This window comes from Lagenorhynchus albirostris, chromosome 3 (assembly GCF_949774975.1).
Source record: "Lagenorhynchus albirostris chromosome 3, mLagAlb1.1, whole genome shotgun sequence".
Classification (NCBI taxonomy): domain Eukaryota; kingdom Metazoa; phylum Chordata; class Mammalia; order Artiodactyla; family Delphinidae; genus Lagenorhynchus; species Lagenorhynchus albirostris.
The window spans coordinates 117030546-117054442 of NC_083097.1; the positions used below are offsets into that span (position 1 = coordinate 117030546).

A 23897-nucleotide genomic window follows, 5' to 3' on the forward strand; every position below is an offset into this window, starting at 1 on the left:
AGAAACAGTGAATTACCATTGCATTTATATATTCATTTTGTAAATGTCTAAAGATTCCTAATTAGAAATTCCAATTTTTCCTCCCCCTTTTCAGATTTGGCCTGGCACGTGGGCACCTCATATTGGAAACATGCATCTCAAATATGTCAACTAAGTTAGAAGGTCTTACTCTTTAGCCTTGTTTGAGAAACTTTTGACCTTGGAAGAACCCTGGGGATTTTTTTTAATGTGCCTAAGAAATATTCTCTGAGGCTTTAGCAATGGAAATTTGATTGCCCATTGTATATGAACAAAGTGATTTCCTATCCATCTGATTATGTTCTCTGGTTAGTTTAGCCATTTTGAAATTAGTGCTTTGGGCTAAACATACTGAATGCGATTTGTATGCAGAAGAGAATTAGATGATTACATGTTTCAACCTTTTAGGGTGGTAAATACATGTACAATTGTTTACATACTTAAAATGAAAAGGTTGAGTAAATTTCTTGTCATATAGTGGCTCTACTTAATGTGGCCTGTATTAATGTGAAATATTTACCAGAATATTCAATAAAAAGATGAACAGTGTTTAGAAGTGGGGTGTGATCCTTTCAGTGGTCATGCAGGTACTACCCAATCCACAATCATACTGAACCAGGTTGTTAATACCATATTTGTGATAGGCTTCTCACATTTTACACTTTAGAGTCCATTCTTAGCCTGCCTTGAAAAAGCACTTTTAAGACTAGTTGTATACTTATTCTGTGTTAAACATTCCTTGTTCTTTTGTTCTCTTCTGTATCATTTTAAAAGTGAGAATGTTTCAAGCCCCTGCAATGTGTCTTATCTGACTTTAGCAGATAGGCCATTAAAAGGTTTAGCTCTTTGTGGATCATGAGTATGTCAATAAGAACAACAGGATTTCAGTCAGATGACACTGAAAAAACTTAGGGACACCCAAATCATCCTTCAGATTCCTTTTGTGCTTCCTGACTTTTTAATCTAGAGATTATATTGGTTATAGGTGTTTAAGTTTTATTTGGGTTGGGACATAGGAGGGGGTGGGGGTGACTCCTTTAATTTTGTTGTATTGTTGAATCAGCTGAATAATGTCTATAAATATGTGACTAATTCTGGGCTTAGTTCCATGAAGAGCCAATATGGTCAACAGGCTAAACTCATGAACACTGGAATGGAGTGCTTTGGCCAAACTATAGGCTATGCCAAGAATCTGATGCAGTAGAGAAGAAAAAACTAGCCCAATGAAAAGACCAGTCATCAACTTGACTGTTCATGTTTTAATATGGTTGAATTACCTGGTCTTAGATAAAAGCGAGCTAAAAAAGAAAACAAGAAAATGTTTGAGGTGATAGAGGAGCCAAAACACACATTAAGGCAAAGAAGGATGCACAGAAAGATAATAACTAGGGGCAGAACCATACCAGAAGCACTTTTCTATTCTCCTACCAACAGAAGTTCTTAATCTTCTCTCCCTTGCTCCTAGAGCTGCCACTAGATGAGACACACCATGTTTGTTCTGTGTTAGACATACCTGGTTGGTTTGTCTTCCATATCATTTTACATATGAGAGTGCTTCTGTAAGCTCATTTCTTATTTTCTGTTTTGAATGGATTTGGAATTATCACTGGTATTGAAGCTGCTGCCTTTGTAATGCTTAATAACCACATCAAGTAGTCTCAAGAGACCCCCTTGAGGGGACCAAAGGACCCCTGGGATCACCTACATATCTTGCTGTTTCCACTTACCACTAATAACCAAAAAAATCACCTAATATTAGTGAAATGAATGAAACTACTCTTGATGAAACATATACTAGAGAGAGATAATATTAAGTAAATTATTCAGTGGGACAAAAAGTGAGTTTTGTTCTATCTTAACTATTTAAAGTACACTTGAATTATTGGAAGAGCTCTTCCAATATCTTCTACACCTTGAGGACAACAGAATGAGAAATTTTATCTCAGATCAGGAACTAGAACCCATAAGAAGAGGACGCAATTATGAGAAACCCCTAGAAGGATTAGGAAAAAACGAGCTGTGCAGTTTGTAGCAGTTATTTAGGATACTCTACTTCCTGCCCTCTTACCACCACTGCCTTCTTTTCTTTCTATTTGAATCCCAGTAACCTACTCCCCACTCCATTTTGCCTGCTAATCTCTTCCTCTGTCTTGCCTCTTCCTGGCATTACTTTACTGCTATTTTACCAACCTGAACCTTGGATTAAACCTAGCTCAGGTAAGAACTTAATTACTTTCAGAATATACAAGGGATTTGTGGGGAGGCAGAACGGGTAGAGTGGAACAAGAGTCAGAAACGTAAATTCTGTTTTCATTTCTGCCACTTTAAGCTATATGACCATAGGCAAATCATTTCTCATCTCTGGGCTTCACATTCATCATCTGTAAATGAAACAATGTAAATGAACTCAAAAGGGTCTCCTAGTTCTAACAGATTCTCTTGTCTTGTGAATGAGAATGTATGGTATGGGACTACTAGAAGCCAGTACATTGCTGAGATTTGAGGGCCCCTACCATTTGTTCTTACATGGAATCAAAAATCTGCTGTTGTGAGAGCCATTATTGATTTTGGGAATTTAGTGGAGGCAGAAGAAAACCTTGCATACCCATAGTGAGCCCTCAAGTCATTAAGAAACATCCTGCTGAAAAAAAAAAAAGGAAAAGAAAAGAAACATCCTGCTGAGGCATAGATCAAGCCCTATGAGAATAACAGCTCATTCAAGGAACAAAACTGTATCATCAAGGTTTCTGGACCCACTTATTTCAAGTAGTGTTCAATGTAATGAAATACCACCACCAATAAAATTCTTGATGTTTTTAAGACCCTTTAAACCTATTGTGGCTACAGTGTGCTGACTTGCCCTTTTATAGGCCAGTCTGCTTCCTTCAGTCCCTGCTCTCAAAGGGGAAATCTCATCACCTCAACTAACGAGACCGAAGAAGAGAGTTGGACAGCCAATGGTGGCCTCTCCTAACCAGAGGTAAGAAATCTCAGGACTTGGAACTGTAGTTTCCATCTTTACAGATTCTGGCCAAGTCCTCTTTCCAATGTCAAAGTTAGTACAGGAGGGTACCATCCTTAGTTTGAGGTAGCTTTTAGAAGGGGAAAGGCTGGTCATATTAGAGTTTCAAGCCAAATAGAGGAGTACAAGTAGTATACATGGTTCTGTCCAACTGTTTAAGACCTTTGTACCACATTGTAAACCCAGGAAGAGGCAAACAAACTGTAGGAAAACAGCTTCTGAACATCTTGTTCTCTAACTAGCCCTAGAGCTCTTCTACTAAGAATTGTGGATGGTTGTGACGTCTTCCCAGTGGACCCTGTCCTGGGGTGAGGGACTCTGATAATGCTGCATTTTCTATTCCTCAAAGATTTGTCACCATGTGTCAGTGTTATTTGACAGGTTACTTTACCTTCACTCTCTCCTGTAGGAAATGGGTGAGAGAAACTTGAGTGTGTTAAGACCACCTCCAAAAAAGGGCAGGAGCTTGGGCTTGAAGACCTAATTTGGAAAACAAGATTGTGAATCTGATGCTCAGATTGCAAACCTATTTTGTGACTACTTTTCACCTCTTCCTGTTTTATCTTAATGGTACTGATGTGAGTTCAAAGTAATTTGCCTGGTGGCAGAGACCTGGTATTCCCCTACAGGTTTAATCAGATCTCTGGGGTTGGGACGTGCGCATAAGTTTTTTTTTCTTTTTTGGAAGCTTCTATACTCTAATGGGCAATCAGTGTTGAAAAACCTCTGATTTAAACTCTTCGTCCTTCATCCTGGTTGAATGGATGATGAATCTGGTTTTCTCTCTAAAACCAACTGCCTATTCTCTAGTTCCCCAGCCCTTATAGCACACAGTGTCTCAAAAAAAAGTAAGCTTCTAGTAGTACTCTTACAGTAGTAAGACTGCTATAAGTCTGTAACTGCTGCTGTTGTTTTATAATAAAGATTAATAGAAGGATCACTTCCACACTGATCCTTCTTGAAAACCTTTGACACTTCTAGTTCTACTCTCACTGGTCTTTCTCAGTCTCCTTCGGTGAAATCCTCTTCCTCCACTACCCCTTAAATAAATGTTGATATGCTCAGGTCTCTTCTTTTGGTGTATCTTCTCCCCAGGTAATCTCATCCCACATTCTTGGATTTTACTCCACGCAAATCTGAATCACTTGCCCAGAGTTCTCCCTCTGTAGCTTCAGACCTGTATATCTGGCTTCTTACTGTGCTTCTCCATCTGAACATTCCACACACATTATATATTCCCCAATATAAGATATGCTCCTCCCCTTGTTTTCCCTATTATATTAGGTGGTACTACTAGCTACCAAGACTCTCAAGTCAGAAGATTGGGAATTATCCTGGCTTATCTCCTCTCCCACCCCACCCTTAAATCAGTCACTTACCCTTCCTCCTCTGTGTATCTGTATCCCCTCCACTTCTCTCCATCCTCGCAGCAACTGCCTTTTTGCCTACCCTATTTCACTAGGCTGGAGTCTGCACCTCCAGTCTCACTGTCCTCCACCCCATCTCCCACTCCCCTCACTAGACTACTTACCTTGCTTAAAAGTTGAGTTGTCATAGATGGTTCCTCCACAATCTGATCCCAAGCCTTACCCTCCAGCACTTCATTGCTAAGACACTTTATTTAGGCATACACCACTTTGTAAGAGGCTCAAAAACCTTTTTGGAACAATAAAGTATACATATCCTTGCTACCTGAAATGTGATTCTGAGGACATGCAGACCTAAGGGTCTGCATCACCTGGGATTTTATTAAAAACCCAGAATTTCAAGTCCCACCTACTGTATCCGAATCCTCATTTTAACAAAATCTGCAGGTGCTTTATGTACACATTAAAGTTTGAGAAGCAATGACTTGTAGTCTTTTTTTAAATGAGTCAAGAAATCAGAGCTGAGGGGAAATCTGATGAAGCCAGTGCTGAAGTAATACTGATAAATGCATGAAGTCAGGTGGTCTACAATTAATTGGTGGTGGGGTGGCATTGCTGAGGGTATAGTGATTCTTAGGAAGCCAAACAGCAGACAACTGGGTCAAGTCGAGATTTTTTGTGTATACAGGACTAGACTTAGTACTTACTCTCCCACCACCTCTCTCCTGCCTCCTTTCATATCACTGTGCCTACATCAAAAAATCTTCTCTTTAAAGGCCAGACTCTCTGATCTTACTTTCCAGAAGGCTAAAGACCAAGCCCTCCTTACCAGCCCCCAGTCCTTCCTTAGTTTCCTGAGGTTAGCTGTGACAGAGAGATCAAAGAACTGGACTCTCCTATCTTCCAACCTTTATTCATCCTTTAATCAGTCCAGGTATCACTTCTTCCAGAAAGCCCACTCTCCCTCCCTGACATACCCTGATGGCTGTGCACGAGGCCTTCAAGGCACTTTTCACCCTGTACTGAAATTGATTAATGGGAGGCATTATACAGCTGTGCCTAGGGGCACATGCTCGAATCAGACACACTGAGGTATGAATCCCAGCTCCCCCTCCTACAAAATCCGTGACTTTGAACCATGACTTAACCTTTCTGGACTTTGGTATCCTCACCTGTAAAATGTGGCTAATAACAGTGCTTTACTGTCCAAAACTGTTGAGAGGAATGGATGAATTAATATATGGCAATAACGTGTGCCATACCTCACCTGTCCCCAGCGCCCGCTATAAACAGTAAATAGCTGAGTAGCTGCCTCGCTCATAGGCATAGGAAGGCTGGCCAATTTGGGGCCAGGAGGAACTGGAGGCCGGTGCGGCTCCTGGAACTCCTTCCAACTTTCGCTGAGTTTGGTGCTTCCTCCCGCGAGGGTAGGGCGGGATCATCGGGTTGATTGACGGCCGGCCCGCCCCCGGCTTGACGTTGTCCTGGTGTTGTTGCTGCGGCCGCACGTGGTCAACTGAGTCCGACTCAGACTCGGCTGCGCCCCGCGTCCTCAACACTAGCACCAGCCGCTTGCCTTCCTGCTCGTCCCGCCCGCGCTATGTCCACACCCACCAGCTGCCCGATTCCTGGGGGCAGGGACTGGCTGCCTGACTGCTACAGCACCACGCTGGGGGGCACACTATACACCACTACCCCCAGAGGTCAGCGGCCAGGCCAACGTGTGCGTGTCGCGGGACGTGGGTGGGGAGGTGCGAGCCTGGACTTGCCTGCAGGCCCCTCTGCAGGTTGTAGCTTTGACAGGAGTGAGTGCTTGGAGCCGAAGCCCAGTTCCCTAAATTCTCAAAGTGATGCAACACGGCCTTGTGCCTAGTTTCCGAGTGACTGGGCAGAAATCATCACTATGGCCTGGGTTCTGGGCTCCTTGCTCACCCGGCCCTCCTGACTTTGCCGCCTGGGAGCAGGAGCCGAGGCCCCAACTGTGTGTGGCTTCAGCAGGAAGCAACCGGGTCTTGCAAAGCTGCAAATGCAGGACTCTGGCAGTTGGGGGCAGGAGCTTCGGGTCTCTGCGCTGGCTGGCTTGACTACTGGCTGACTGGTGTAGCAGCCTGAGATCATGCCTGCTCAGGGGTTCCTGCCACGGAGGCGAAGGGGAGGGGTGAGAACAGGGTAGGGCCTTTGGAGGACATGATCGGGGCCAAGTTCCTCTAGGCTGAGCTGAGCCTGACAGGACTTGGGAGGGGTCAGGATAAGAACAGTGTGTCCCTGTATTTCACAGGAGGAACACCGCTCCTCCCTGCAGGATATCAGAGCCCAGGTGGCAGCACCAGCCTTCTTATCTGCTCTTGGCTTCCTCATCCAACTGAGGCTGGAGGGCTAGGCCCTCCCTTGTGAACCAAAGCAATGAAGTTCCAGAGCCAGCAGAGCAGGACAGGAGCCTCCTGAAGTACTTGAGCTCCAAGTTTGGTGCTCCTCCTACAGCCAAGACCTGAAGCTCTCCTAAACTAAAAGCCCCTGCCTAAACCAGCTGGGATGCCCCACTTGCTCTATGGTGCTTAGACACATCTTGGGTAGGCCCAGGAGACTTTTAAGTGCTGTGAAAGCTAGTCAGCTGAGATCCTGGCTGGGCTGCAGAGCAGTAGCCCTTTAAAAAATGGGAAGATGTGACCCCTTGGTCCCTAAAAGGCCTGTGTCTGGGGTCCCACACAGCTCTGTACCCAAGCTCCTGCCTCTTACCTAGCTCCTACCCCTTGACAGGCACCAGGATCATCTACGACCGAAAGTTCCTGCTGGAGTGCAAGAACTCACCCATTGCCCAGACGCCCCCCCGCTGCCTCCCTCAGATTCCAGGGGTCACAACTCCTCCAACAGCCCCACCCTCCAGGCTCGAGGAGCGGAAGAAGCAGAAGGAGACAGAGGAAGAGATACCTGGTAAGGAAAGCAGACCCTAAAATTAAAAAATGGCTTTGAGCCCAAATGCCCCAGTTAAGTAGAGTGGGGGTTCGATTCTGAGAGGGGCTCCTTCACTGACGCTGAACCTGCAGACCCCAGCCCAGCAACCAGTCCTCCTGCCTTTTCTCTCTCCAGATGACGCACAGTTTGAAATGGACATCTAATCCAGTGAAGGTGACCCTGTGTGTGGAGTAAGAGGAATCCCTCACGCTGCTGCTGCTACCTCCTTTTTCTGGGGTATCCAAAGGCCAGCTGGCCTCATCTAATCCAGAAGGGGGTGACATGGTGGTTCTGGGCCTCCCTTAGCTCTGAGGCAGCTAGACCGGGGATAGGAATGGGCAACTTGCCAAGCCCTTAGTTCTACTACTCTTTGGTCTGTAGGCACTCTTCCCAACCCCTGGCCCTTGGCTCAGGCTGAGGCTGGGGCTGGGGGATGGAGAATGTCACTGTCTGACTGCTTAGTAAACATTCAAAGAAATGCCTTGGCTCCAGTGTTCTCCTCAATGCTGATCTTCCCATCTCAGCCATAAAGCTAAGGGTCCCAGCAAACCTGGTTAGGATCAGAGGTCCCAGGTTCCTTCCCAGCTCCCACTGGGCCCACTTCCAGCAGCACTTAGAGCCTGAGGCAGGCTTTGGGGGCAGGCCATAGGAGCTGTCAAACCATAAACAGCAATAGCCTGACCCCTGCCAAGGGCTGTTCCAGCCATTCCAGGAAGCAGCTTCCTGGAATCAGGCCTCTCTACCAGTCCCTCCTTAGCTTTTCCAAAGCAGGAGAAAAGAGGCACTGCCCCAGCCTATAGCCTTCTTTTGTCTCTCCCCATACCTTTTCTGCCTCCCACCTGTAAGTACCAACCATATTCCAACACTGGAAACCTGTACTCTCCCTTTTCACAGCATGATATGAGCCTCCTGGCCCCTTCCACCTGGTTCTGTTGTCCTCAAAGCATTAGAAGACCTTAGGACCCAAACAGAGGCAGAAGCTTATTTGGTGAGTCAGATAAAGAGTCATAATCCTACTCTCCCCATCCCCTGAAAAAAAAAAATCATGATCCCATATGTCAGCAATCTGGTCTTTTTCACCTTCAATTTATACAGCTAGGTTCTAATCTCTGTAGCACTTGCATACCTCAAGGGTGATGCAGTGCAAATAGGTCAGTCTCCTTTTTTTGAGGGAAAAAAATCTTCCCATGCTATTTGAGCCTCTGTTCCCATACTGAAACAAATCATCCAAACACAGGGTTACTCAGCCCAGCAAGGGATGTATGTTTCTAATTTGGGTGAAAGTGGCAGGCAGTAATCTGCTCACGCCTAGCAAGGCCATTCATGATGAACAGAGGAAGAACAGAGGTGTGCACGGTGCACAGCGAGCAAGGCAGTTAAGAACACCAGAGGGAACCAGTCTGGCATAGGAAGGGTTCATCTCTCCTACCCAGGTCCCACCACATTGAGATGTTTTATTGAAATGCATATGGTATGGGTAACAAGTGGGCTCCCTGTGGTCCACAAGGGACCTCTTCCCCCAGAGATGGGTCAGGCCAAACACCCCAACGGGGCAGACAGTCTCCCAAGTGGTAAAAGGGAGCCAAGTTAGGGAAGGCCTCCCATGCCAAGGCATAAGAGATGGTGTGAGGTGAGGCTGGGGAACCCATAGGATTAAGGATCATGTTGGATGCCTGGCATGGTCTGGTTCTGCTCAGCTGTGGCTACAGATTTCTCTTCATTGGCCTCCTCCTCTGAAGACAGACTCCTCTTTTCCGCAATTAATCTTTTAACTCCCACCATCCACTGACTGACCTCAGTCACATGGTCAACCATGAGTGAGCGGTGGATGTCATCTGCTGCATCCCACTGGTGGCTTGAAAGCTCTGAGGAGAGAGAGGGGCTGAGCAAGAAACCTGGAGCAAAAAACATAGCTGCAACTCCTCCCCTCCCAACCAGTCAAAATCTCAGCACCTAGTCCAACTTGGACAACCATGGCAGGATGAGGGACTTGGGCTATACCAAGGGACCCAGCCACACCTTGCACCAGCAGAGCCATCCTCTTCTTTACAGGCATTGACAGCTTCCCTCCAGCCCACTGTTCCTGCAGCAGAGCCAGGCGTCGGCTGATGTCATCACATACCTGCTTCTGAGAGACAGAAGCCCCCTCCAAGTCAGTGCTGCCAGCCCAACAGGGGCAGGGAAAGGAGCACCACATAGGAAGCACCTGCTTTGTCTGGCCCAGGAACTTTACACTCTAATCTTAGAGTTATGGTTCTTTACGCAAAGATTAGAGGCCCCACTAAGAATCTGATGAAATCTATGGATCTCCTCAAGAAAAATGCATTATGGCTAGAATTTTTACATTTCTGGAGTTTCTCATATACTCAGAAATTAATTCTATAGTGCTGCTTTACAAATAAGGAAACTAAGGACCAAAGAGGTGAAGATCACTCTGCTACTTTTTTTTTTATAAACTTATTTATTTTTGGCTGCATTGGGTCTTCGTTGCTGTGCATGGGCTTCTCATTGTGGTGGCTTCTCTTGTTGCAGAGCACGGGCTCTAGAGCGCAGGCTCAGTAGTTGTGGTGCACGGGCTTAGTTGCTCTGCAGCATGTGGGATCTTCCCGGACCAGGGCTTGAACCCATGTCCCCTGCATTGGCAGGTGGATTCTTAACCACTGTGTCATCAGGGAAGCCCCTCTGCTACTTTCCTTTAAGACTCCTCAGATCCCTTGCCTCCAGAGAACTTAGGAAACATCATCAATAAAAAAAGGGGTTGTTGTTGGGGTTTTTTTCCCCTCCCTAAGCATAATATCAGCAGGGTCTATTCTCAATGGCCTAGAGGTATGTAGATCAGGCTGTTATTGTCACTAATGGGAGCTGAATTCAATTCTTGTTCCTCTAAGCCTCTTCTGAGGCTTGTGAACCCTCCTAAATCCTGTGTTCATTTTTCTAGGAAGTCCTTAGCAAATTCTGAAGGGGTTCATAACTCAGAAAGGATTAAGAGCCATTGCTTATAGGGTCAGAGGGTCTACCTTTGAGAGTCATACCTGCATCTGGCTGTTGATGGGAGCTTTCACTTACCTTTGTGTGGCCACGGCAATCCTCCAATGCCCGTTCCAAAGGTTTCAGTACATCTTCCAGCAGAATCTCAGACTCAACGACTGGGAAATTTGTGGGCTCCATGCTGGAGGGAGGACAACTCCCCACAAATGGGGGTCTGGAAGCCTTACTTGACAGAGGTGGAGGCCCCATTGGGGGGGCCCCAGGAGATGTCTCTGAGGTGGGGACTGAAAAGGTAAAGCAAGATCAAGCAAACATGGCTTAAATAGGTACAAAGAAATAAAATGGATGATGTGATAAAGAGGAATAGTAGAGGGACCTACCTAGCCTGAGTGTTCAAGGAAGGCCTTATAAGATGATATCTAAGTTTATCCCAGCTCACACACTATGTGACATATGGCAAATTACCTTTAACCTCTGAACTTGGGTTCCTCTTCTGTAAAATGGGGATATTACAGGAATAGTACTTATTTCACAGGGTTGCAATGATGATTAAGTAAGAATATAGGTACAGCTGCTACATTAGTGTGTAGCAAAAAGTGCTCACAAAGTTAAGAACCTGGATGAGATAGATGCAGCCATAAAGAGTTGAAGGAACTATGTACTAGGGCAGAGGTAAGGGAAGGGCCCAAGAGGTGGAAAAAGTCCTGACTTGTTCAAGGAACAGAAACAAGGCCTATGTGGCTGGAAATGATTAACACTGAAGAAAGTAGTATGAGCTTTCACTGGAGAGGTAAGCAGGGGTCCAGACCCTGCAGGGCTTTGGAGGAGTTTAATCTTGAGCCATTACTCCATTAGTGGTAACAGGAAGCCACTGCAGGTTTATAAAAGCAGGGACTGATATCACTAAACTTGTTTTTTATGACGTTCACTCTGTATGGTCTGTGAAAAGTTGATGAGAATAGGTAGAGGAGGGCAGGTTAACAATAGTCCAGGAAAGAGAATGCTGGCATGGACTAGAGTGAAAGAGTAGATGAGGGGAAATGGAGTGGTCTGAGATATATTTAGGAGGAGGCAGAACAGATCTTGATGGAACAGGATGGGGTGAAGGAGAGAGAAGCCAAGGATGACTCTTGGTTTCTGACTTTAATGATGGGATGGTGGAATCACTATGGAAAATGAGAAAACTGGAGGAGAAAATTCAAAAATTACTTTTAGGTATCAATATCCGCATGGATGATAATTCATCTAATTTGGTGTGTCAATTTGACCTTCTCACCTCCAATAACCATTTTTTCTACCCTACCTCAGCCTCCCATCCCCCTCTGCCTTGTTCTCAGCAACAATGACCACCGCTCATACCCTTCCAGCTCAGCTACTCAGATTTTTGAGGTGCATTAAACTCACTCCCTTTAAATTCATAGCTACGGATTTTAAAAGGCATCCAACATTGCCTGGAAATCATATACTTTGCCTCATTTTTCCACTCTTCAGAACAACTATTTTCACATCTTATCTCCTCTAAACTTTTCTACCTTCTTTTATTTTCCTTTCCCTGCTGTCTCTGTACTTCTGACCCTACCTCATATTTCACTGAGAAAATAAAGGTCATTGAACAGGAACACTCTCATCTTCTCACCACCAGTTCTACTAACCCACTTGCATCTGTGGCTGCTTTCCTTTCTCCTCTAATAGATGAAAGGTTCCTGTTCCTATCAGAGGCCATCTCTCCAGCTGTACTCTGCATCCCCTCCTCTCTTGCCTTCTCTAGGCTTCCCTCCTGCAGTTATCCCTTTTCTCCTGTGCCATCAGTTCTCCCTCTCTACTAAAACATCCCATCAGCATACAGAACCATCCCTTACCTCACGCTGCATCCTCAGGCACTGGCCTATTTCTCATCTCTGCTTTACAGGAGAATTTCTTCAGTGAGCTGACTACAGTTTCTCTCTACTTTTCACATTCTCTCCTCAGCCCATTCCTGCTGGGTTTCTGCTCTCATCACTCCTGACTGCTTTTGTTAGGGTCAGTAGTGATTGCTATGTTTGTCAAATCAAGTAGTCCCTTTTCTTCATTTTATTTAACCTCTCAGCAGCATTCATCAGGGTTGAATCAAGATTTTAATCTCTCCCAGAGTAAATTTTACTTTTCTTCTTACTTCTTTTACTCTTTCTCAGTCTCATTTGCTAATTCCTTCCCTGTTCAACCTTGAAATGCTAGAGCACCTTAGGGCTCTGTCTTGGATCCTCTTTAGGCCTCTATCCACACACACTCTTTATTCAAGCCCATGACATCAAATACCATCCATGTGACAGTGGCACATTTCTGTAATTCTGGCCTAGACCTCTCCCCAGAGTAGCAGCCCAAATTTAACATGGCCAAGACAGAAAGCTTGCTTTTTTCCTCACCCACCAAAACCCAGTTATCCCATATCAATGAACAACACCATCCAGTTCCTCAAGTGAAAAAATGTGTGTTACATTGCTTCTTCCTTCACCTCACCTACTATACCTACTCATTCCTGACTTTCTCCATAACATATGCTATATCCATCCAATTCCTACCACCTCTAGTACTCCCACCCTTGTCCAAATCATCATTACATCTTACCTACGTTAGCAAAATAGCCTCTGAATTTGTCTTTCCACTTCTTCCCTAAAATCTATTTTCCACACAGTAGACACAGTAATCTTTTTAAAGATATAAGTCAGTGTTTCTCAACCTGGGGAGACTTTGCCCCCAGGACAAGTGTCTGGAGACACTTTGGGCTATCACAACTGGGTGGGTGCTACTGACATCTAGTGAGTAGAGGCCAGGGATGCTGCAGACATCTTACAATGTATGGGACAGTCTCTCACAAAAAAGAATTATCTGGCCCAAAATGCCATTAGTGCTAAGGTTAAGAAACTCTGATTTATATTATAACTCTGCAATGTTACGGGTGTGGATAAGAGAGGAGTGAAAAGAGCTGAATCTGAGCTCCCTTTTCAGGGCCACAGATCCACCTATTGGCACGGGAAATGCTCAGGGGGAAAGGATGCCCTCCTCTACTTTAAATTTTTCAATGGCTTCCGCTTTACGTAAATTAAAATACAAACTCCTTATCCTGGTTTACAAAAACCCACTATGATCTGGCCCCCTGCCTACTTCTCAGATCTTAATCTCTATCCCTAGCCCACTGTGCTCTAGTCATCAGATATTCCTTCAGTCTCTGAATTTGCCAAACTTATCTCAGGGCTCCTGCAGTAGCTGTTTCCAATGCCCTGAATACTCTTGCACCTGATCTTTGTGTGGCTAGCTTTTAATCATTCAGATTTCAGCTTAAGTGTCAGCCCCTCGGATACCTTAGTTACCCAGTCACTCTCACATCACCCTGTTTTATTTCTCTGCAAAGCCCTTACCACCATTTCATCTATCTCCAAAGCGATAGTGTGGACTCCAAGAAAACAAAACTTTTTGTCTTGTTCACTGCTGTTTAGTTTGCCTTCAAACACAGCAGATGCTCAGTAGATGATACTGATTAAGTGAATAACACGTTAAGTCTGAGATGCTTATCATACAGTCAAGTGACGAGGAAGAACAGACAAATGGGTATACCACGATGGGGTTCTGAGAAAAGATCCAGGTTGGAAATAGGATTTGAAAATAATTTGGGAATTAAAAACTATATTAAAAACCGTAGGTCTGGATGAGATCACCTAGGGCGAAAGCCCAGAGAGATTCTTTTGAGACCAACGTACCAATTATTTACCTGGGCAACAGGTAAGAGGCTCGGAAAAGGGCCAGAACTGGGCCCCTTTCTGGGGCTCCAACCTCTCTCCTCAGGAAGTCCTCAGAGAGCAAAAAAGGCCCATGGTACAAGCTTATTCCTGGCACCGCCCATTCTCGGCGGGTCACGGCGCACAGGGCCCCCACGCACCTCTGGGGGATCCATCCTGGGGAGCGGCGACCCTCTTGGTGAGCGGCGTGCGCTTGGGTCCGCCAGCCTGGGTCTGCAGCCCGTATGAGAATTGCGGCGGATCGTTCCAGCCGCGCTCCTTGTTGCCTGCGAAGGTGAGAGGACGTGTGAAGCAAACCTGGGGGCGACAGAGGGTCCGCACCCCGCGCGGTAACCGCCCCCAGCCTGGACCGGCGGTAGACCCAGCGCCCCAGCCCACCCGCCGCGCTCACCCGGTTTCACGTACAGCCCCGCCATCTCCACTTCCGCACGGCCAGCGGGGCATCACGTCACTTCCGGGGCGGCCGCACCCGAGCCTGCTGGGGCACGCCCCCGGCAGGGCCGGTTGCCTGGAGCCTTCCAGGTTGGACAGTTCAGAAACGCTGGGAATCGCCGTCGAGGCCCTGCTCCAACTCCCTAAGGAGCTCTAAATCTATTCCAGCTAATAACGCACGGGGTCCTAACTACATGGTACCAAGTGGGGCTGTTTTCCAGGAGGTGGCGCTCTAGGAGCCCAAGTGGGTTCCCTCTCTCCAAATCTCACAGTTGCTCTCAGGAGCAAGTTTAAACCACCAGAAGCTCATGCCCCACACATGCCCCCACTGTGATCTAGCCAGGTGGACTTCCAGAACCTCTGTCCACTTCCCTGAACGTTTACACTCTCTCGGCTGGAATGTATTTATTAGGAAGCCTAGCACACTTAAAGTACCTCAGACCAGGTACTTCAGGTGTCTCACCTGAGCTCCCACAACCTTCTGAGATTTCCTAGTTGTACTATATATTATCTTCAGTGCTGTTTATTTGACTCTTGTTTGACAGTCTCAGAAGGTGGAACTCCTATTTTATTATACCTCCAGTGCCGACCTTAGTGCCTAGTGCCTATATATTCATAAAAATATATTTCTTAAATGAAGTCATTTTTCCAACACTCCCATGCCCTTATGTGACTACCTGCAGCCACCGACACCAAGCACAGATGCAGACACTCATCTCATACAGGTTGTTAACTCCCAACCCAGTCCCAGGCCCAATATACTCACATCCGGTGAGGTCACTGAGGGATTTTTATTTGTACCGATTTTGCTATAAAGTGTTGCTGAGGTAGAGCCAACTGTCCAGGGCTGGACAGGGGCAAGGAACACAGGGACCCAGGGAGAGGAGAGCCCGGGGTCTAGGCTGTGGTACAGGGCCTCTCAATCATCCATATAAACAATAAATTGGGCAATAAATAGAGGGTGGGCAAGGGTCAGTGGGGAAAGCAGAGAAGGCTCCAAGGGGCGAGAGGCTGCAGGTCCCTGGGGAATGAAGGGGTACAGAGTCGGGCATGGACCCAGAACCTCCTTCCCCAGTCCTCCCCGATTAATTTAGGGCATGTGGAGCAGAGAGGGTTTCAGCCGGAAGGCATCAAGAAAAGAGAAGATGCCCCGCTTTCGAGGGGCTGCCCCTGCACCCCCAACCCCTCCTTTGAGCAGGGGGAGGGGCAGGGGACCTCCAGGGGAGTCCACAGAGCTGGTCCGCTTGAGTCGTAGGCGGGCACGGGCCTGGGCACCCCAGGCCTTGCCTCGAGCCGCAGAGGCCACAAGACACTTCTGGTACTGAACCTAGGGAGAAGGGGAATGTGAGGATCCACTTCCTTTCTGTCCCGGACCCCCTGAAAGCTCCTGCAGGACAGGGACCCGGCGGCCAAGGCTTCAGTAGGAAATGAAGCTGGTAGTCTGCCACATTTGGAGCCCCTACAGCATTCACAGGTAGCTCAATAACAAAAGCCTAAAACTTCACATTCACTGAGCATTTAAGGAGAGCTTGACACTGTGTTAAATTCTTTATATATATAATCTAATCGATCTAGTTATTTATCGGGTGTTATAATCACCATTTTGCAAATGAGGAAGTGAGATTCAGAGAGAATACATGACTTGCCCAAGGTCACATAATCAGAAATTGATAGAATTGGAATTCAAAACTAGTTCTGATTGCACGGCCTGTGCTCTTATCCATACCTACCACTATGCTAACTCTCCTCCATCTCTCATTGCAGTGGACTGGACCCTGGCAAAGTGGACTCCCTAGTCAAAGGGATGTTCTACAACCCAGTCCCAATGCAACTGCTCTGCTCCTCTCTCATTTGAACTCAACAGGGTTCTAAATGGTCTTCTCACTTCTCTTGTGTCTTCCAAATCTTCTACCCATACTATAGGTTTAGTGATCTTCAAAATTCACAAACTTGACTTCACTGTTCTGCTCAAAACCTTTCAATGGCTCAAAGTGCCTCAAGATAAAACAAATTTATCACCCTACCCTGTAAGTTCTTCCATGACCTGGATTCTGCCATTCTTTCTGCCCCTATCTCTCACTCCATCTCCCCTTGCACTCCAGATACACTAGATTCTTACACATACTCTAATCCACTGACATCCCTCTCACCTTCACAGCTGGGGTTCCCTGTACTTGGCACATGTCCTGTCCCATTCCCCTTCACCTGGATAACTTCCCTCCTTGGACCTTCAACTCTCAGTTTTCTATCACCTCTTTCAGGTAGCCTTCTTGAACCTCCAAAGGGGCCATATCCTCCATCATCCTGTGGTGTACAACTTCTTTCTGGCCTGTCTCTGCTCTAACCTAAGTGTTCTATGAGGGCAAAGCCTATGCCCTCTAAACCACTGAATTCCCAGAGTCCAGTATGGTTGAGTTCCGGCAAGCACTCGTATTTGAGTGAATAAGTGAACTGAACTGAGTGCAAGTGTCCCATACTCAAATGCCCACAGAAAACCAGAAAACAATTTAAATGAGAGAAAACAGGAAAGACAATGCTCACCCTTCAAGGCACAGCCCTTACACAATTCCAGCTAAATGCTGAAATGTATATGTGTGGACCCAAGTGCCAGAGCTTCTGATATTTTACAAAAAACACAAATGGCAATTATTATGTGAAATGTCCTGGCCTTTAAATATTGGCAACTAATTAAAGCCTATTAAAAACAGCATGAGGGTCAAATAAAATACTGCTGAACCACAGTCAGCCCTGGCATGGCTGGTTTGTGATCTCTGGAGAGGCTGCCGATCCTGAACCCCAGTCACCCGTACAGAGCAGCTGCAGGGCAATCCCACCCACCCATTCCCACCCCTAACTCACCATGCAAGCAGCCTGCACAGCTTCGGAGAGTCCCCCTGCATGGGGCTGGCACCAGAAGGCCGCACACTGGAAGCTCTGACGGCCCAGGTCGGCAATGAGGCCAAAGGTGTGTGGGTCACGACCAACACCAATAAAGGTCACGAGGCGCACAGGGCACTGCCACAGTGGCTCCTCCTCTGCACCAGCCTCTGCCTGCCCAAATCAGGCCTAGTCACTAGGGGGCCAGGTACTAGCTGGACCCACTGAGCACTTCCAGTAGCAAGCAATAACCCCTTGGCATCCCCACCCACCCCTCCACACCCCCAACTTCACCTTCTTCTGGCTGGTACCTGAATGGGATGTGCAGTCATGAGAGAGTCAGATATGCTGAGCATGGCAGGGACCCAGGCGTCCCGGTCCCCATGGGTGGTGAGGGTACCAATGGCCGCGTTCATCACGTCCATGCCTGGGGGGGGACAAGCCCACCATGGTGTCTCCCAGGCATAAAGAAGGATCTGCAGGGAGTGTCTAGGCCCCTCTCACTGACTTAGGATTCAGAGAGATGGGAACAGAATAGCTGCAGCCAGGTTTAGACTCCTGAGTTGAGAAGGGTGGTACATCCCAGGCTATAGAGGGCCATGGGAGCACTCTTAGAAATGTGATAGATCCTTCCTTTCCCACCTTCCTCTTCTCTTATGGAGCCCACCCCCTCCAGCCCACTCAGTCCTCACCCATGGCTTTGGTGACTGGCAGGGTCCCCATGTACAGTGCCTCGTACTTCTGAGCAGCCTGGCTCACCGCATCCAGTAGCTCCACTGAAATATATACACCAAGTTGGCCTGGGTACTCTCTCAGTGACCCCTTTCTCCACGCTTCTAAGGGAACTGGAACTAGCAGGAAAAAGGCCATGGATGTTCCTCCAATTTAGAGTTTGGGATCCCTGGGACAAGGATACCTCAGAAGTTCTCTATCTCCAGAGAAGTACTAAATAACCAGAACCCCCTTCCCATCTTTCACCAAAGTAGCCTGTTGGTGCAGTGCAGCCCTTCCCTCCCCATACCTTGTCGAGGCAGGTCTTCAGGGGAGATGGGGTCTAGTGAGCAGCAAGGGGAATCACCACTGACCCCTACTCGCTCTGACAAGATCTGAAACACAATGCAGCCAGCATGAGGTCTAGGGAGGGGGAAGTGAGGTAAGGGAGCCAATACCACCCTAACCCAACCACCTTAGCAGCTTCAGACCCAGCTCCATACCCACATTCCCTGCCCCACTCTGGCCCTTACCTGGGCACAGAGCCCGTGTAGGGCACTGGCAATGGCCTTGGCAGGGACGTCACAGCGAAACACATGGCACTTGAGCATACAGCTGTCTTTGTCACCCGCCACAAAAGCGAAGTCCCTGGCAGGGTCAGAGATGGGGCTAGGGCAGGGCCAGGGATGGAGCTGGGGTAGAGGCTAGGTAGGGACAGGGGCCTGTAGTGCCTGCAGGAGGCTGGAAAGTCAGGGTTATGGCAGGGATGGAACAAGGAGATCAGGGCTGGGGCTCTAGGCACCTGGCTGTCACTCACCTGTCACTGTTCCAGAAGCATGTGGGAGCACAGGAGAGAATCAGCCCAGCCTCTCAGGCTCTCCCCCATCCATCCCTGCTGAGCTGGGCCCACCCTCCCCAACCAGGGCTGGACCAGGCAGGGGAGGCAGAGCTTGGGTACATGTCAGAGGACCTGTGTCCAGGGGTTCAAGTACAGGGGGTCAGCATCAGCGGGGATCACAGCCTGCCGGGGGGAGGGAGGAGCAACTCTCACTTCGAGGGATGTAGGGGTCCTCACCGGCCCTTGGAGCTGCCCACACCCCATACACGAATGTGCACCAGAGGCTGGCGGTGGATCAGACTGTGGTCCAGGGGATTCACCAGGCTCATCACATCCTTCTTCAGGATCATCAGCATGTTCTGGCCCTGCCAAGGAGAGGTCAGCCCGGAGCTCAGATGAAGGTGGTTGCCATGAGGAACAGGCAATTCAGGGACAACCACCTCTGCTGGATGCTGGGCTGAAACCCTTAAAGGGCCAGCCAGCTTACCTCGCCCCAGGTACCATCCGGGGGCTGGCTCTGGCTACGAGTCTGGGCCAGCTGCTGGATGCAGTTATTGACTGCAATACTGCTCTTCCCTGGTACCAGGTCCTCTTCAGGTACTTCTACCCAGCCCAGAGAGCGGACTGCGAAGCACTGACGGGTTGAGGAAAAGGACACGAGGACCCTGAGTAAGTAGAGGTGAAGTAGGGTGGGAGATGCCACAGGCTCCACATATATAAACCCTCTGAGACCTCCCTTCAGCCTTGATTACCTCTGCTCAGCCCAGTCTCACCCCTGACCTTTCCCTTGGGACCCTCCCCAATGCCCTGGACTGGCCCTCAGGCCCAAATCACTACCTTAGCCCCTGGCTCCATTCTCTGGATGTAGGATTCTTCACCATACCAGGACAGAGAATTACTGGAATAGAGCAGAGCTCGTAAGAGGACCACAATTCCTACAGAAGGGACAATGGTGAGGACCAGACTACTCGATGGGCACAAGATGTAGGATAAGACCCAGAATATAGTGTCCCAAATATAAAGTCAGAGTGAGACAAGGCCCAGGACATATTACATAAATGTAACATAAAGCATGGCTTAGAATTTGAGGGAAAATTCAACACACAGGACACAGAATAAAACAAACATGGAACAGGGTCCAAAATCTGGACCAGCGCCCCAAATCAGGACAAGAAGACCCTAGAACACAGGATAGGAACCTCCGTGGACAGAACCTAGGTAGTGACCAAGGCGTAGAACATGAGAGGTCAGGACCCAGAATACATAAAACAACATGTAACAAAAAACAGCTTGGAACAAGGAACAAAACTCAAAACACTGGGAGAGTCAACAGTATGGGACAGAGCCAAGAACACATAACAAAACCCTAAACATGGGACACAGTCCAGAACCTGTGCTGGAAAGCGGACTGTGGGTCCAGCTGCATCTTTGAGTGCCATGGAACCCCAAGCCTTTCATTTTTGCCTGGCCTATCCCTGTTACCTCCGGTCCAGTGAGCTCTCCAGGCTGGAGAAGGATCTCCCCTTGGGGGGCCGAAGTCCCCAAATTCCCTCCGTCTTCTGTAGAGAGGGGGCTAGGTCAGTGTGGCAGTAGGCTTAGATCCACACATGAGCTCAGGCCCCCTCTTCACACGCCACCTACCGTGCCTGGGTCCTCTGCATCTCCTGACTCCCAGGTTGGGCGCTGCCACTGGGTGCTACCGCTGGGTACATGCCAATAATAAGTACCTGCAGCATCGCGGATCTTCCTCCAGCCAGGGGGCAAACCTGGCTCCCCCTCCAGACTCTGGTCCCCCCACAAGTCATCTACAGGAACGTGAGATTGGAGAAGGAAGGCATATATGTGCGCTCAGAATAACACTTTGTCATAACCCTTCCTCCAACCCAAAAGGCACAACTTAGCGCTGAAGGTTCAGCCTGAGGGTCCAGGCTTCCAACCTTGGATACTGCAGTGCAAAGATCGGGGTTCATTTGTTCCCTGGTCCTCACTCCGAGACGTACGCCCCTCCCTGTCTTTGAGGCTGAGGTAGCCTTTCGCGCTCCCTCGTCCCCCCTCAGCTCCCGATCCTCCCATCGGGACCCTCTGTGCACACCATCGCAGTTGACCAGAATGATGGCCAGCATGTAATCCTTGCCCAGCATAGCCCTGGTCGCGTCCCCAGCTCGCCTCCGGAGCTGCTGCGCCTACAAGTCCAGCCTCTGCGCTGGAATCGACCTGGCCAGCTGGCGCCGCACAAATACGGGGCGGGGCAGGGGCCGGGTCCTGGGGCGGGAAAGGACCCGCCTGAGCAGCGCCTTCTGTCGAAAGGTGGCGCGTGAAAACAGCCGTCCTGATCCCCCAGTTGCCGCGCGTTGGCGTGCGAAGGTCTGGAGGAGGAGCAAGGTCCGCGGCGCGCACGCTGACATCATAGCTCAATTGTGAGCTCATCAAGCGGCGGAAGATCCGCCAGGCGAACTTGCGCGGAGCGCACACGCGCACGAGTGAGATCGTGGCATTTAGGTGGTCTACGCGCGCGCACACGCAGCCTGGGTCTCAAAGGGAGAGGTCACGTGGGAGTATCTGCGAAAAGAAGACCTTCAGGAAAGCGTCTCCACCCGTTCCAGAAATGCCCCGGAAGTGCCTGCGCCCTCAGTAAAGATGGCAGTAGCATTTTCCAGGAGGGAGGCGGTGCTGCGCCTGCGCAACAAGCTCGGCAGGGAAGATGGCGGATGACAAGGTGAGCGAACAGGAACGTTGTCTGCAGTCCGGGGTGGGCTTCACACCTTTTTAGTCCTGGGGAGAGGCGACAGATGGGGAGGGCTCCTGGGTGGGGGGTGCCCCTTGCTTCTCCTGGGAGCGGACTTTTACTCCTGTCGACTGCCTCAATAATGGGAAGTGGAGTGGCGGAGCATTGCGCAAGGCAAGCGGAACCGGGAATCCCCCAGGTGTCACCCCAACCCCCAACCCCGGACCATGATGATCCTTAGTTACTTGCAGACAGTCCTCACTCTTCTCTGTTCTCTAGCCACCGAAATTTCCCTTCCAGAGACAGGAAGTTTCCAACAACACAGACACACCCGCATTCGAACACATTCCTTGGGCACACTAATTTCGTCGTTATGTGCGACCAAAATCCTGAATTCATTTACCCACACCCTTGCAGACAGCCACGTTCCCTCCCCCCGCACCAAACCCCAGGTCATCCAGTCACACTTTCGGTTTGGGATGGGTTTGGGGAGGAAGAGGGAGAAGCCTAGGCAGAAATCAGGTTTACCCCCAAATTGTCCAAGGAACTGCCTCACCGTTAGTCTGGAAGTTCAGCACCAACCACACATTTACTAAGTACTTGGAGTCCCTGTGTTAGGCCTCGGGACACAGACGACAAGATAGACTTTCAGGTAGCTTCCTACTCACTAGCGCTTGCCGGATAAACCTAGGTCCCCTAGCTGCCCCTCTTGTCTTCTCTATACACCGCTTACTGTATAAAATTCCTGTAGGAGTTGCTGTAAGTTACCGATGCAGGTCCCATCGGTCACCCCCTCCCAGGCCCCCGTGTGAATTCTTTACTTTTCAATGCCTTTCTTCCTTTACCACTATCATCTCAGGAAGGTTTTATAGGAAGGGGTTTCATAGGCTCACTGCCTCCTGCCCCCAGCCTCTGATAGACTTGAGCAGGGGATGGGGCTGGGTCAACCTTCTGGAGCCAACCTCTCTTTTGTCCTAGGATTCTCTGCCCAAGCTTAAGGACCTGGCATTTCTCAAGAACCAGCTGGAGCGCCTGCAGCAACGTGTGGAAGACGAAGTCAACAGTGGTGTAGACCAGGTAAAGGTGCACCTGCCCCCTGCCTCCCGCTTAGGCTTCATTGGCCAATATGCTTTTGAGTGGGTGGTAGAGATTTATTCAGCAAATGGTTGGTTATTGAGGACCTATTCTCTGTGTCACCAAGGAAAGTTTCCCTGAGAAAATGGCCTTTGAACTGGGATCTTAAGTAGGGGTTAACTGGGTGAAGGGGGGAGGAGGGAACATTCCCGGCAGATGGAACAGCAGAGGCAAAGCCCTTGTGGTCGGAGGTAGCATGATGAACATGCGAGGTGAAAACAGTTCAGTTTGGCTGCAGTAGTCGGGGAGCATGCTAGGATATGAGACTGGAGAAGCAAGCAGGGGTCAGATTCCTCAGGGACATCTCTCTCAGTGGGATTCTGTGGTTAGAGCCTTCTAACCTCAGGGTTCTGACATTGTGTGATCATGACTCCTAGGTTCTTTTTCTGCCCAGGACCTTGAAAAAATCTTTGGTGAGCATACTACGGTTTTCCAGAGTAAGGAGGAACAGGTAGTGGAACATGCTAAGCCCAGCTTGAGTAGCTCCTGGGCAGAGAAGGGGAGAGCCTGGCTGAATTTTCTCCTGCATTTTCCTCCACAGGATGGCTCGCTCTTGTCCTCTCCATTCCTCAAGGGCTTCCTGGCTGGCTATGTGGTGGCCAAACTGAGGGCGTCAGCAGTATTAGGCTTTGCTGTGGGCACCTGCACTGGCATATATGCAGCTCAGGCGTATGCTGTGCCCAATGTGGAGAAGACATTGAGGGACTATCTTCAATCACTGCGCAAGGGGCCCGACTAGCTCTGGATCCCATGGGGGAGGATGAGCAGCTGGGGCCTGCAGGTGGAGGCCTTTCAACCACAGATGCCATATCTGGCCTCCCCGGCTTTCACCCATTTGCTGTCTCCAGCTTTCCTGCCGCCTTCCTGCAGAGGCTGGACAGTGGCTCATCAGCCAGCACCCTGGACTCCTCGCCTCCATAACCCCATGGCATTGGCCCCAAGACAGTGGCTTCTAGAACTACCAGCCCCTTCCTCTTCTAGCCCTTACTGTGGAGTTTGCAGCTGACTCTTGATTCTCAGTATTCTCTCTGGCGATGTACCAAGGCTCCTCTCCCCTCGG

General features: G+C 48.8%; 4 protein-coding genes across 21 annotated transcripts in view; 2 read left to right on the plus strand and 2 right to left on the minus strand.

Moving 5' to 3' along the window:
- Positions 1-7837, plus strand: part of ANKHD1 (ankyrin repeat and KH domain containing 1) — a 121141-nt gene extending 113304 nt beyond the window's left edge. For 10 of the 14 annotated variants that reach the window (XM_060143741.1, XM_060143743.1, XM_060143747.1 and 7 more), the window contains 3 exons: positions 2889-2998; positions 7165-7338; positions 7495-7837. In XM_060143741.1, coding sequence (XP_059999724.1) covers positions 2889-2998; positions 7165-7338; position 7495 — 285 coding nt within the window. In that variant the 3' untranslated portion in view covers positions 7496-7837. Of the gene's footprint in view, positions 1-94; positions 2728-2888; positions 2999-7164; positions 7339-7494 lie in introns of those variants that run through there. The other 4 variants (XM_060143746.1, XM_060143755.1, XM_060143748.1 and 1 more) reach the window with 1 other exon arrangement.
- A 962-nt stretch (positions 7838-8799) lies between these two features.
- Positions 8800-15117, minus strand: SRA1 (steroid receptor RNA activator 1). The gene is made up of 5 exons (XM_060143773.1): positions 14512-15117; positions 14261-14386; positions 10426-10631; positions 9379-9487; positions 8800-9224 (listed from the first exon to the last, which is right to left on the minus strand). The coding sequence occupies exons 1-5, from the start codon at positions 14534-14536 to the stop codon at positions 9013-9015; spliced, it is 678 nt and encodes a 225-aa protein (XP_059999756.1). The 5' UTR covers positions 14537-15117; the 3' UTR covers positions 8800-9012.
- Positions 15118-15324: 207 nt separating this feature from the next.
- On the minus strand, positions 15325-21555 carry APBB3 (amyloid beta precursor protein binding family B member 3). Of its 5 annotated transcripts, none has more exons than XM_060143759.1 (12): positions 21071-21555; positions 20620-20783; positions 20461-20537; positions 19816-19876; positions 19466-19612; positions 19216-19343; positions 18674-18788; positions 18451-18535; positions 18122-18205; positions 17741-17856; positions 17412-17603; positions 15325-15879 (listed from the first exon to the last, which is right to left on the minus strand). In XM_060143759.1, exons 1-12 carry the CDS (start codon positions 21117-21119, stop codon positions 15643-15645), a joined length of 1455 nt encoding a protein of 484 aa, XP_059999742.1. In that variant the 5' UTR covers positions 21120-21555; the 3' UTR covers positions 15325-15642. The 5 variants fall into 5 exon arrangements, with proteins under 5 accessions (XP_059999742.1, XP_059999741.1, XP_059999744.1 ...); XM_060143758.1 differs by lacking the exon at positions 21071-21555 and adding an exon at positions 20916-21060; XM_060143761.1 differs by lacking the exons at positions 17412-17603; positions 21071-21555 and adding an exon at positions 20916-21060.
- Positions 21372-23576, plus strand: SLC35A4 (solute carrier family 35 member A4). Its single transcript, XM_060143774.1, has 3 exons — positions 21372-21694; positions 22682-22780; positions 23379-23576. The coding sequence occupies exons 1-3, from the start codon at positions 21680-21682 to the stop codon at positions 23574-23576; spliced, it is 312 nt and encodes a 103-aa protein (XP_059999757.1). The 5' UTR covers positions 21372-21679.
- The last annotated feature ends 321 nt before the right edge of the window (positions 23577-23897 follow it).

Bases quoted from the DNA above. Each gene is read 5' to 3' on its own strand.
- SRA1 (XM_060143773.1), bottom strand. From the start codon at position 14,536: ATGGCGGGGCTGTACGTGAAACCGG. The intron at 9,488-10,425 runs GTAAGTGAAAGC...TCTGTCTCTCAG, and splicing joins ATTGCCGTGGCCACACAAAG to AAGCAGGTATGTGATGACAT. The intron at 9,225-9,378 runs GTGTGGCTGGGT...CTCTCTCCTCAG, and splicing joins GATGGCTCTGCTGGTGCAAG to AGCTTTCAAGCCACCAGTGG.
- APBB3 (XM_060143758.1), bottom strand. From the start codon at position 21,051: ATGGGAGGATCGGGAGCTGAGGGGGGACGAGGGAGCGCGAAAGGCTAC. The intron at 18,536-18,673 runs GTAAGGGCCAGA...ATTGTGTTTCAG, and splicing joins TACACGGGCTCTGTGCCCAG to ATCTTGTCAGAGCGAGTAGG. The intron at 15,880-17,411 runs GTGAGTTAGGGG...CCTTCTCCCTAG, and splicing joins CTGTGCAGGCTGCTTGCATG to GTTCAGTACCAGAAGTGTCT.
- SLC35A4 (XM_060143774.1), top strand. The intron at 22,781-23,378 runs GTAAAGGTGCAC...TTTCCTCCACAG, and splicing joins TCAACAGTGGTGTAGACCAG to GATGGCTCGCTCTTGTCCTC.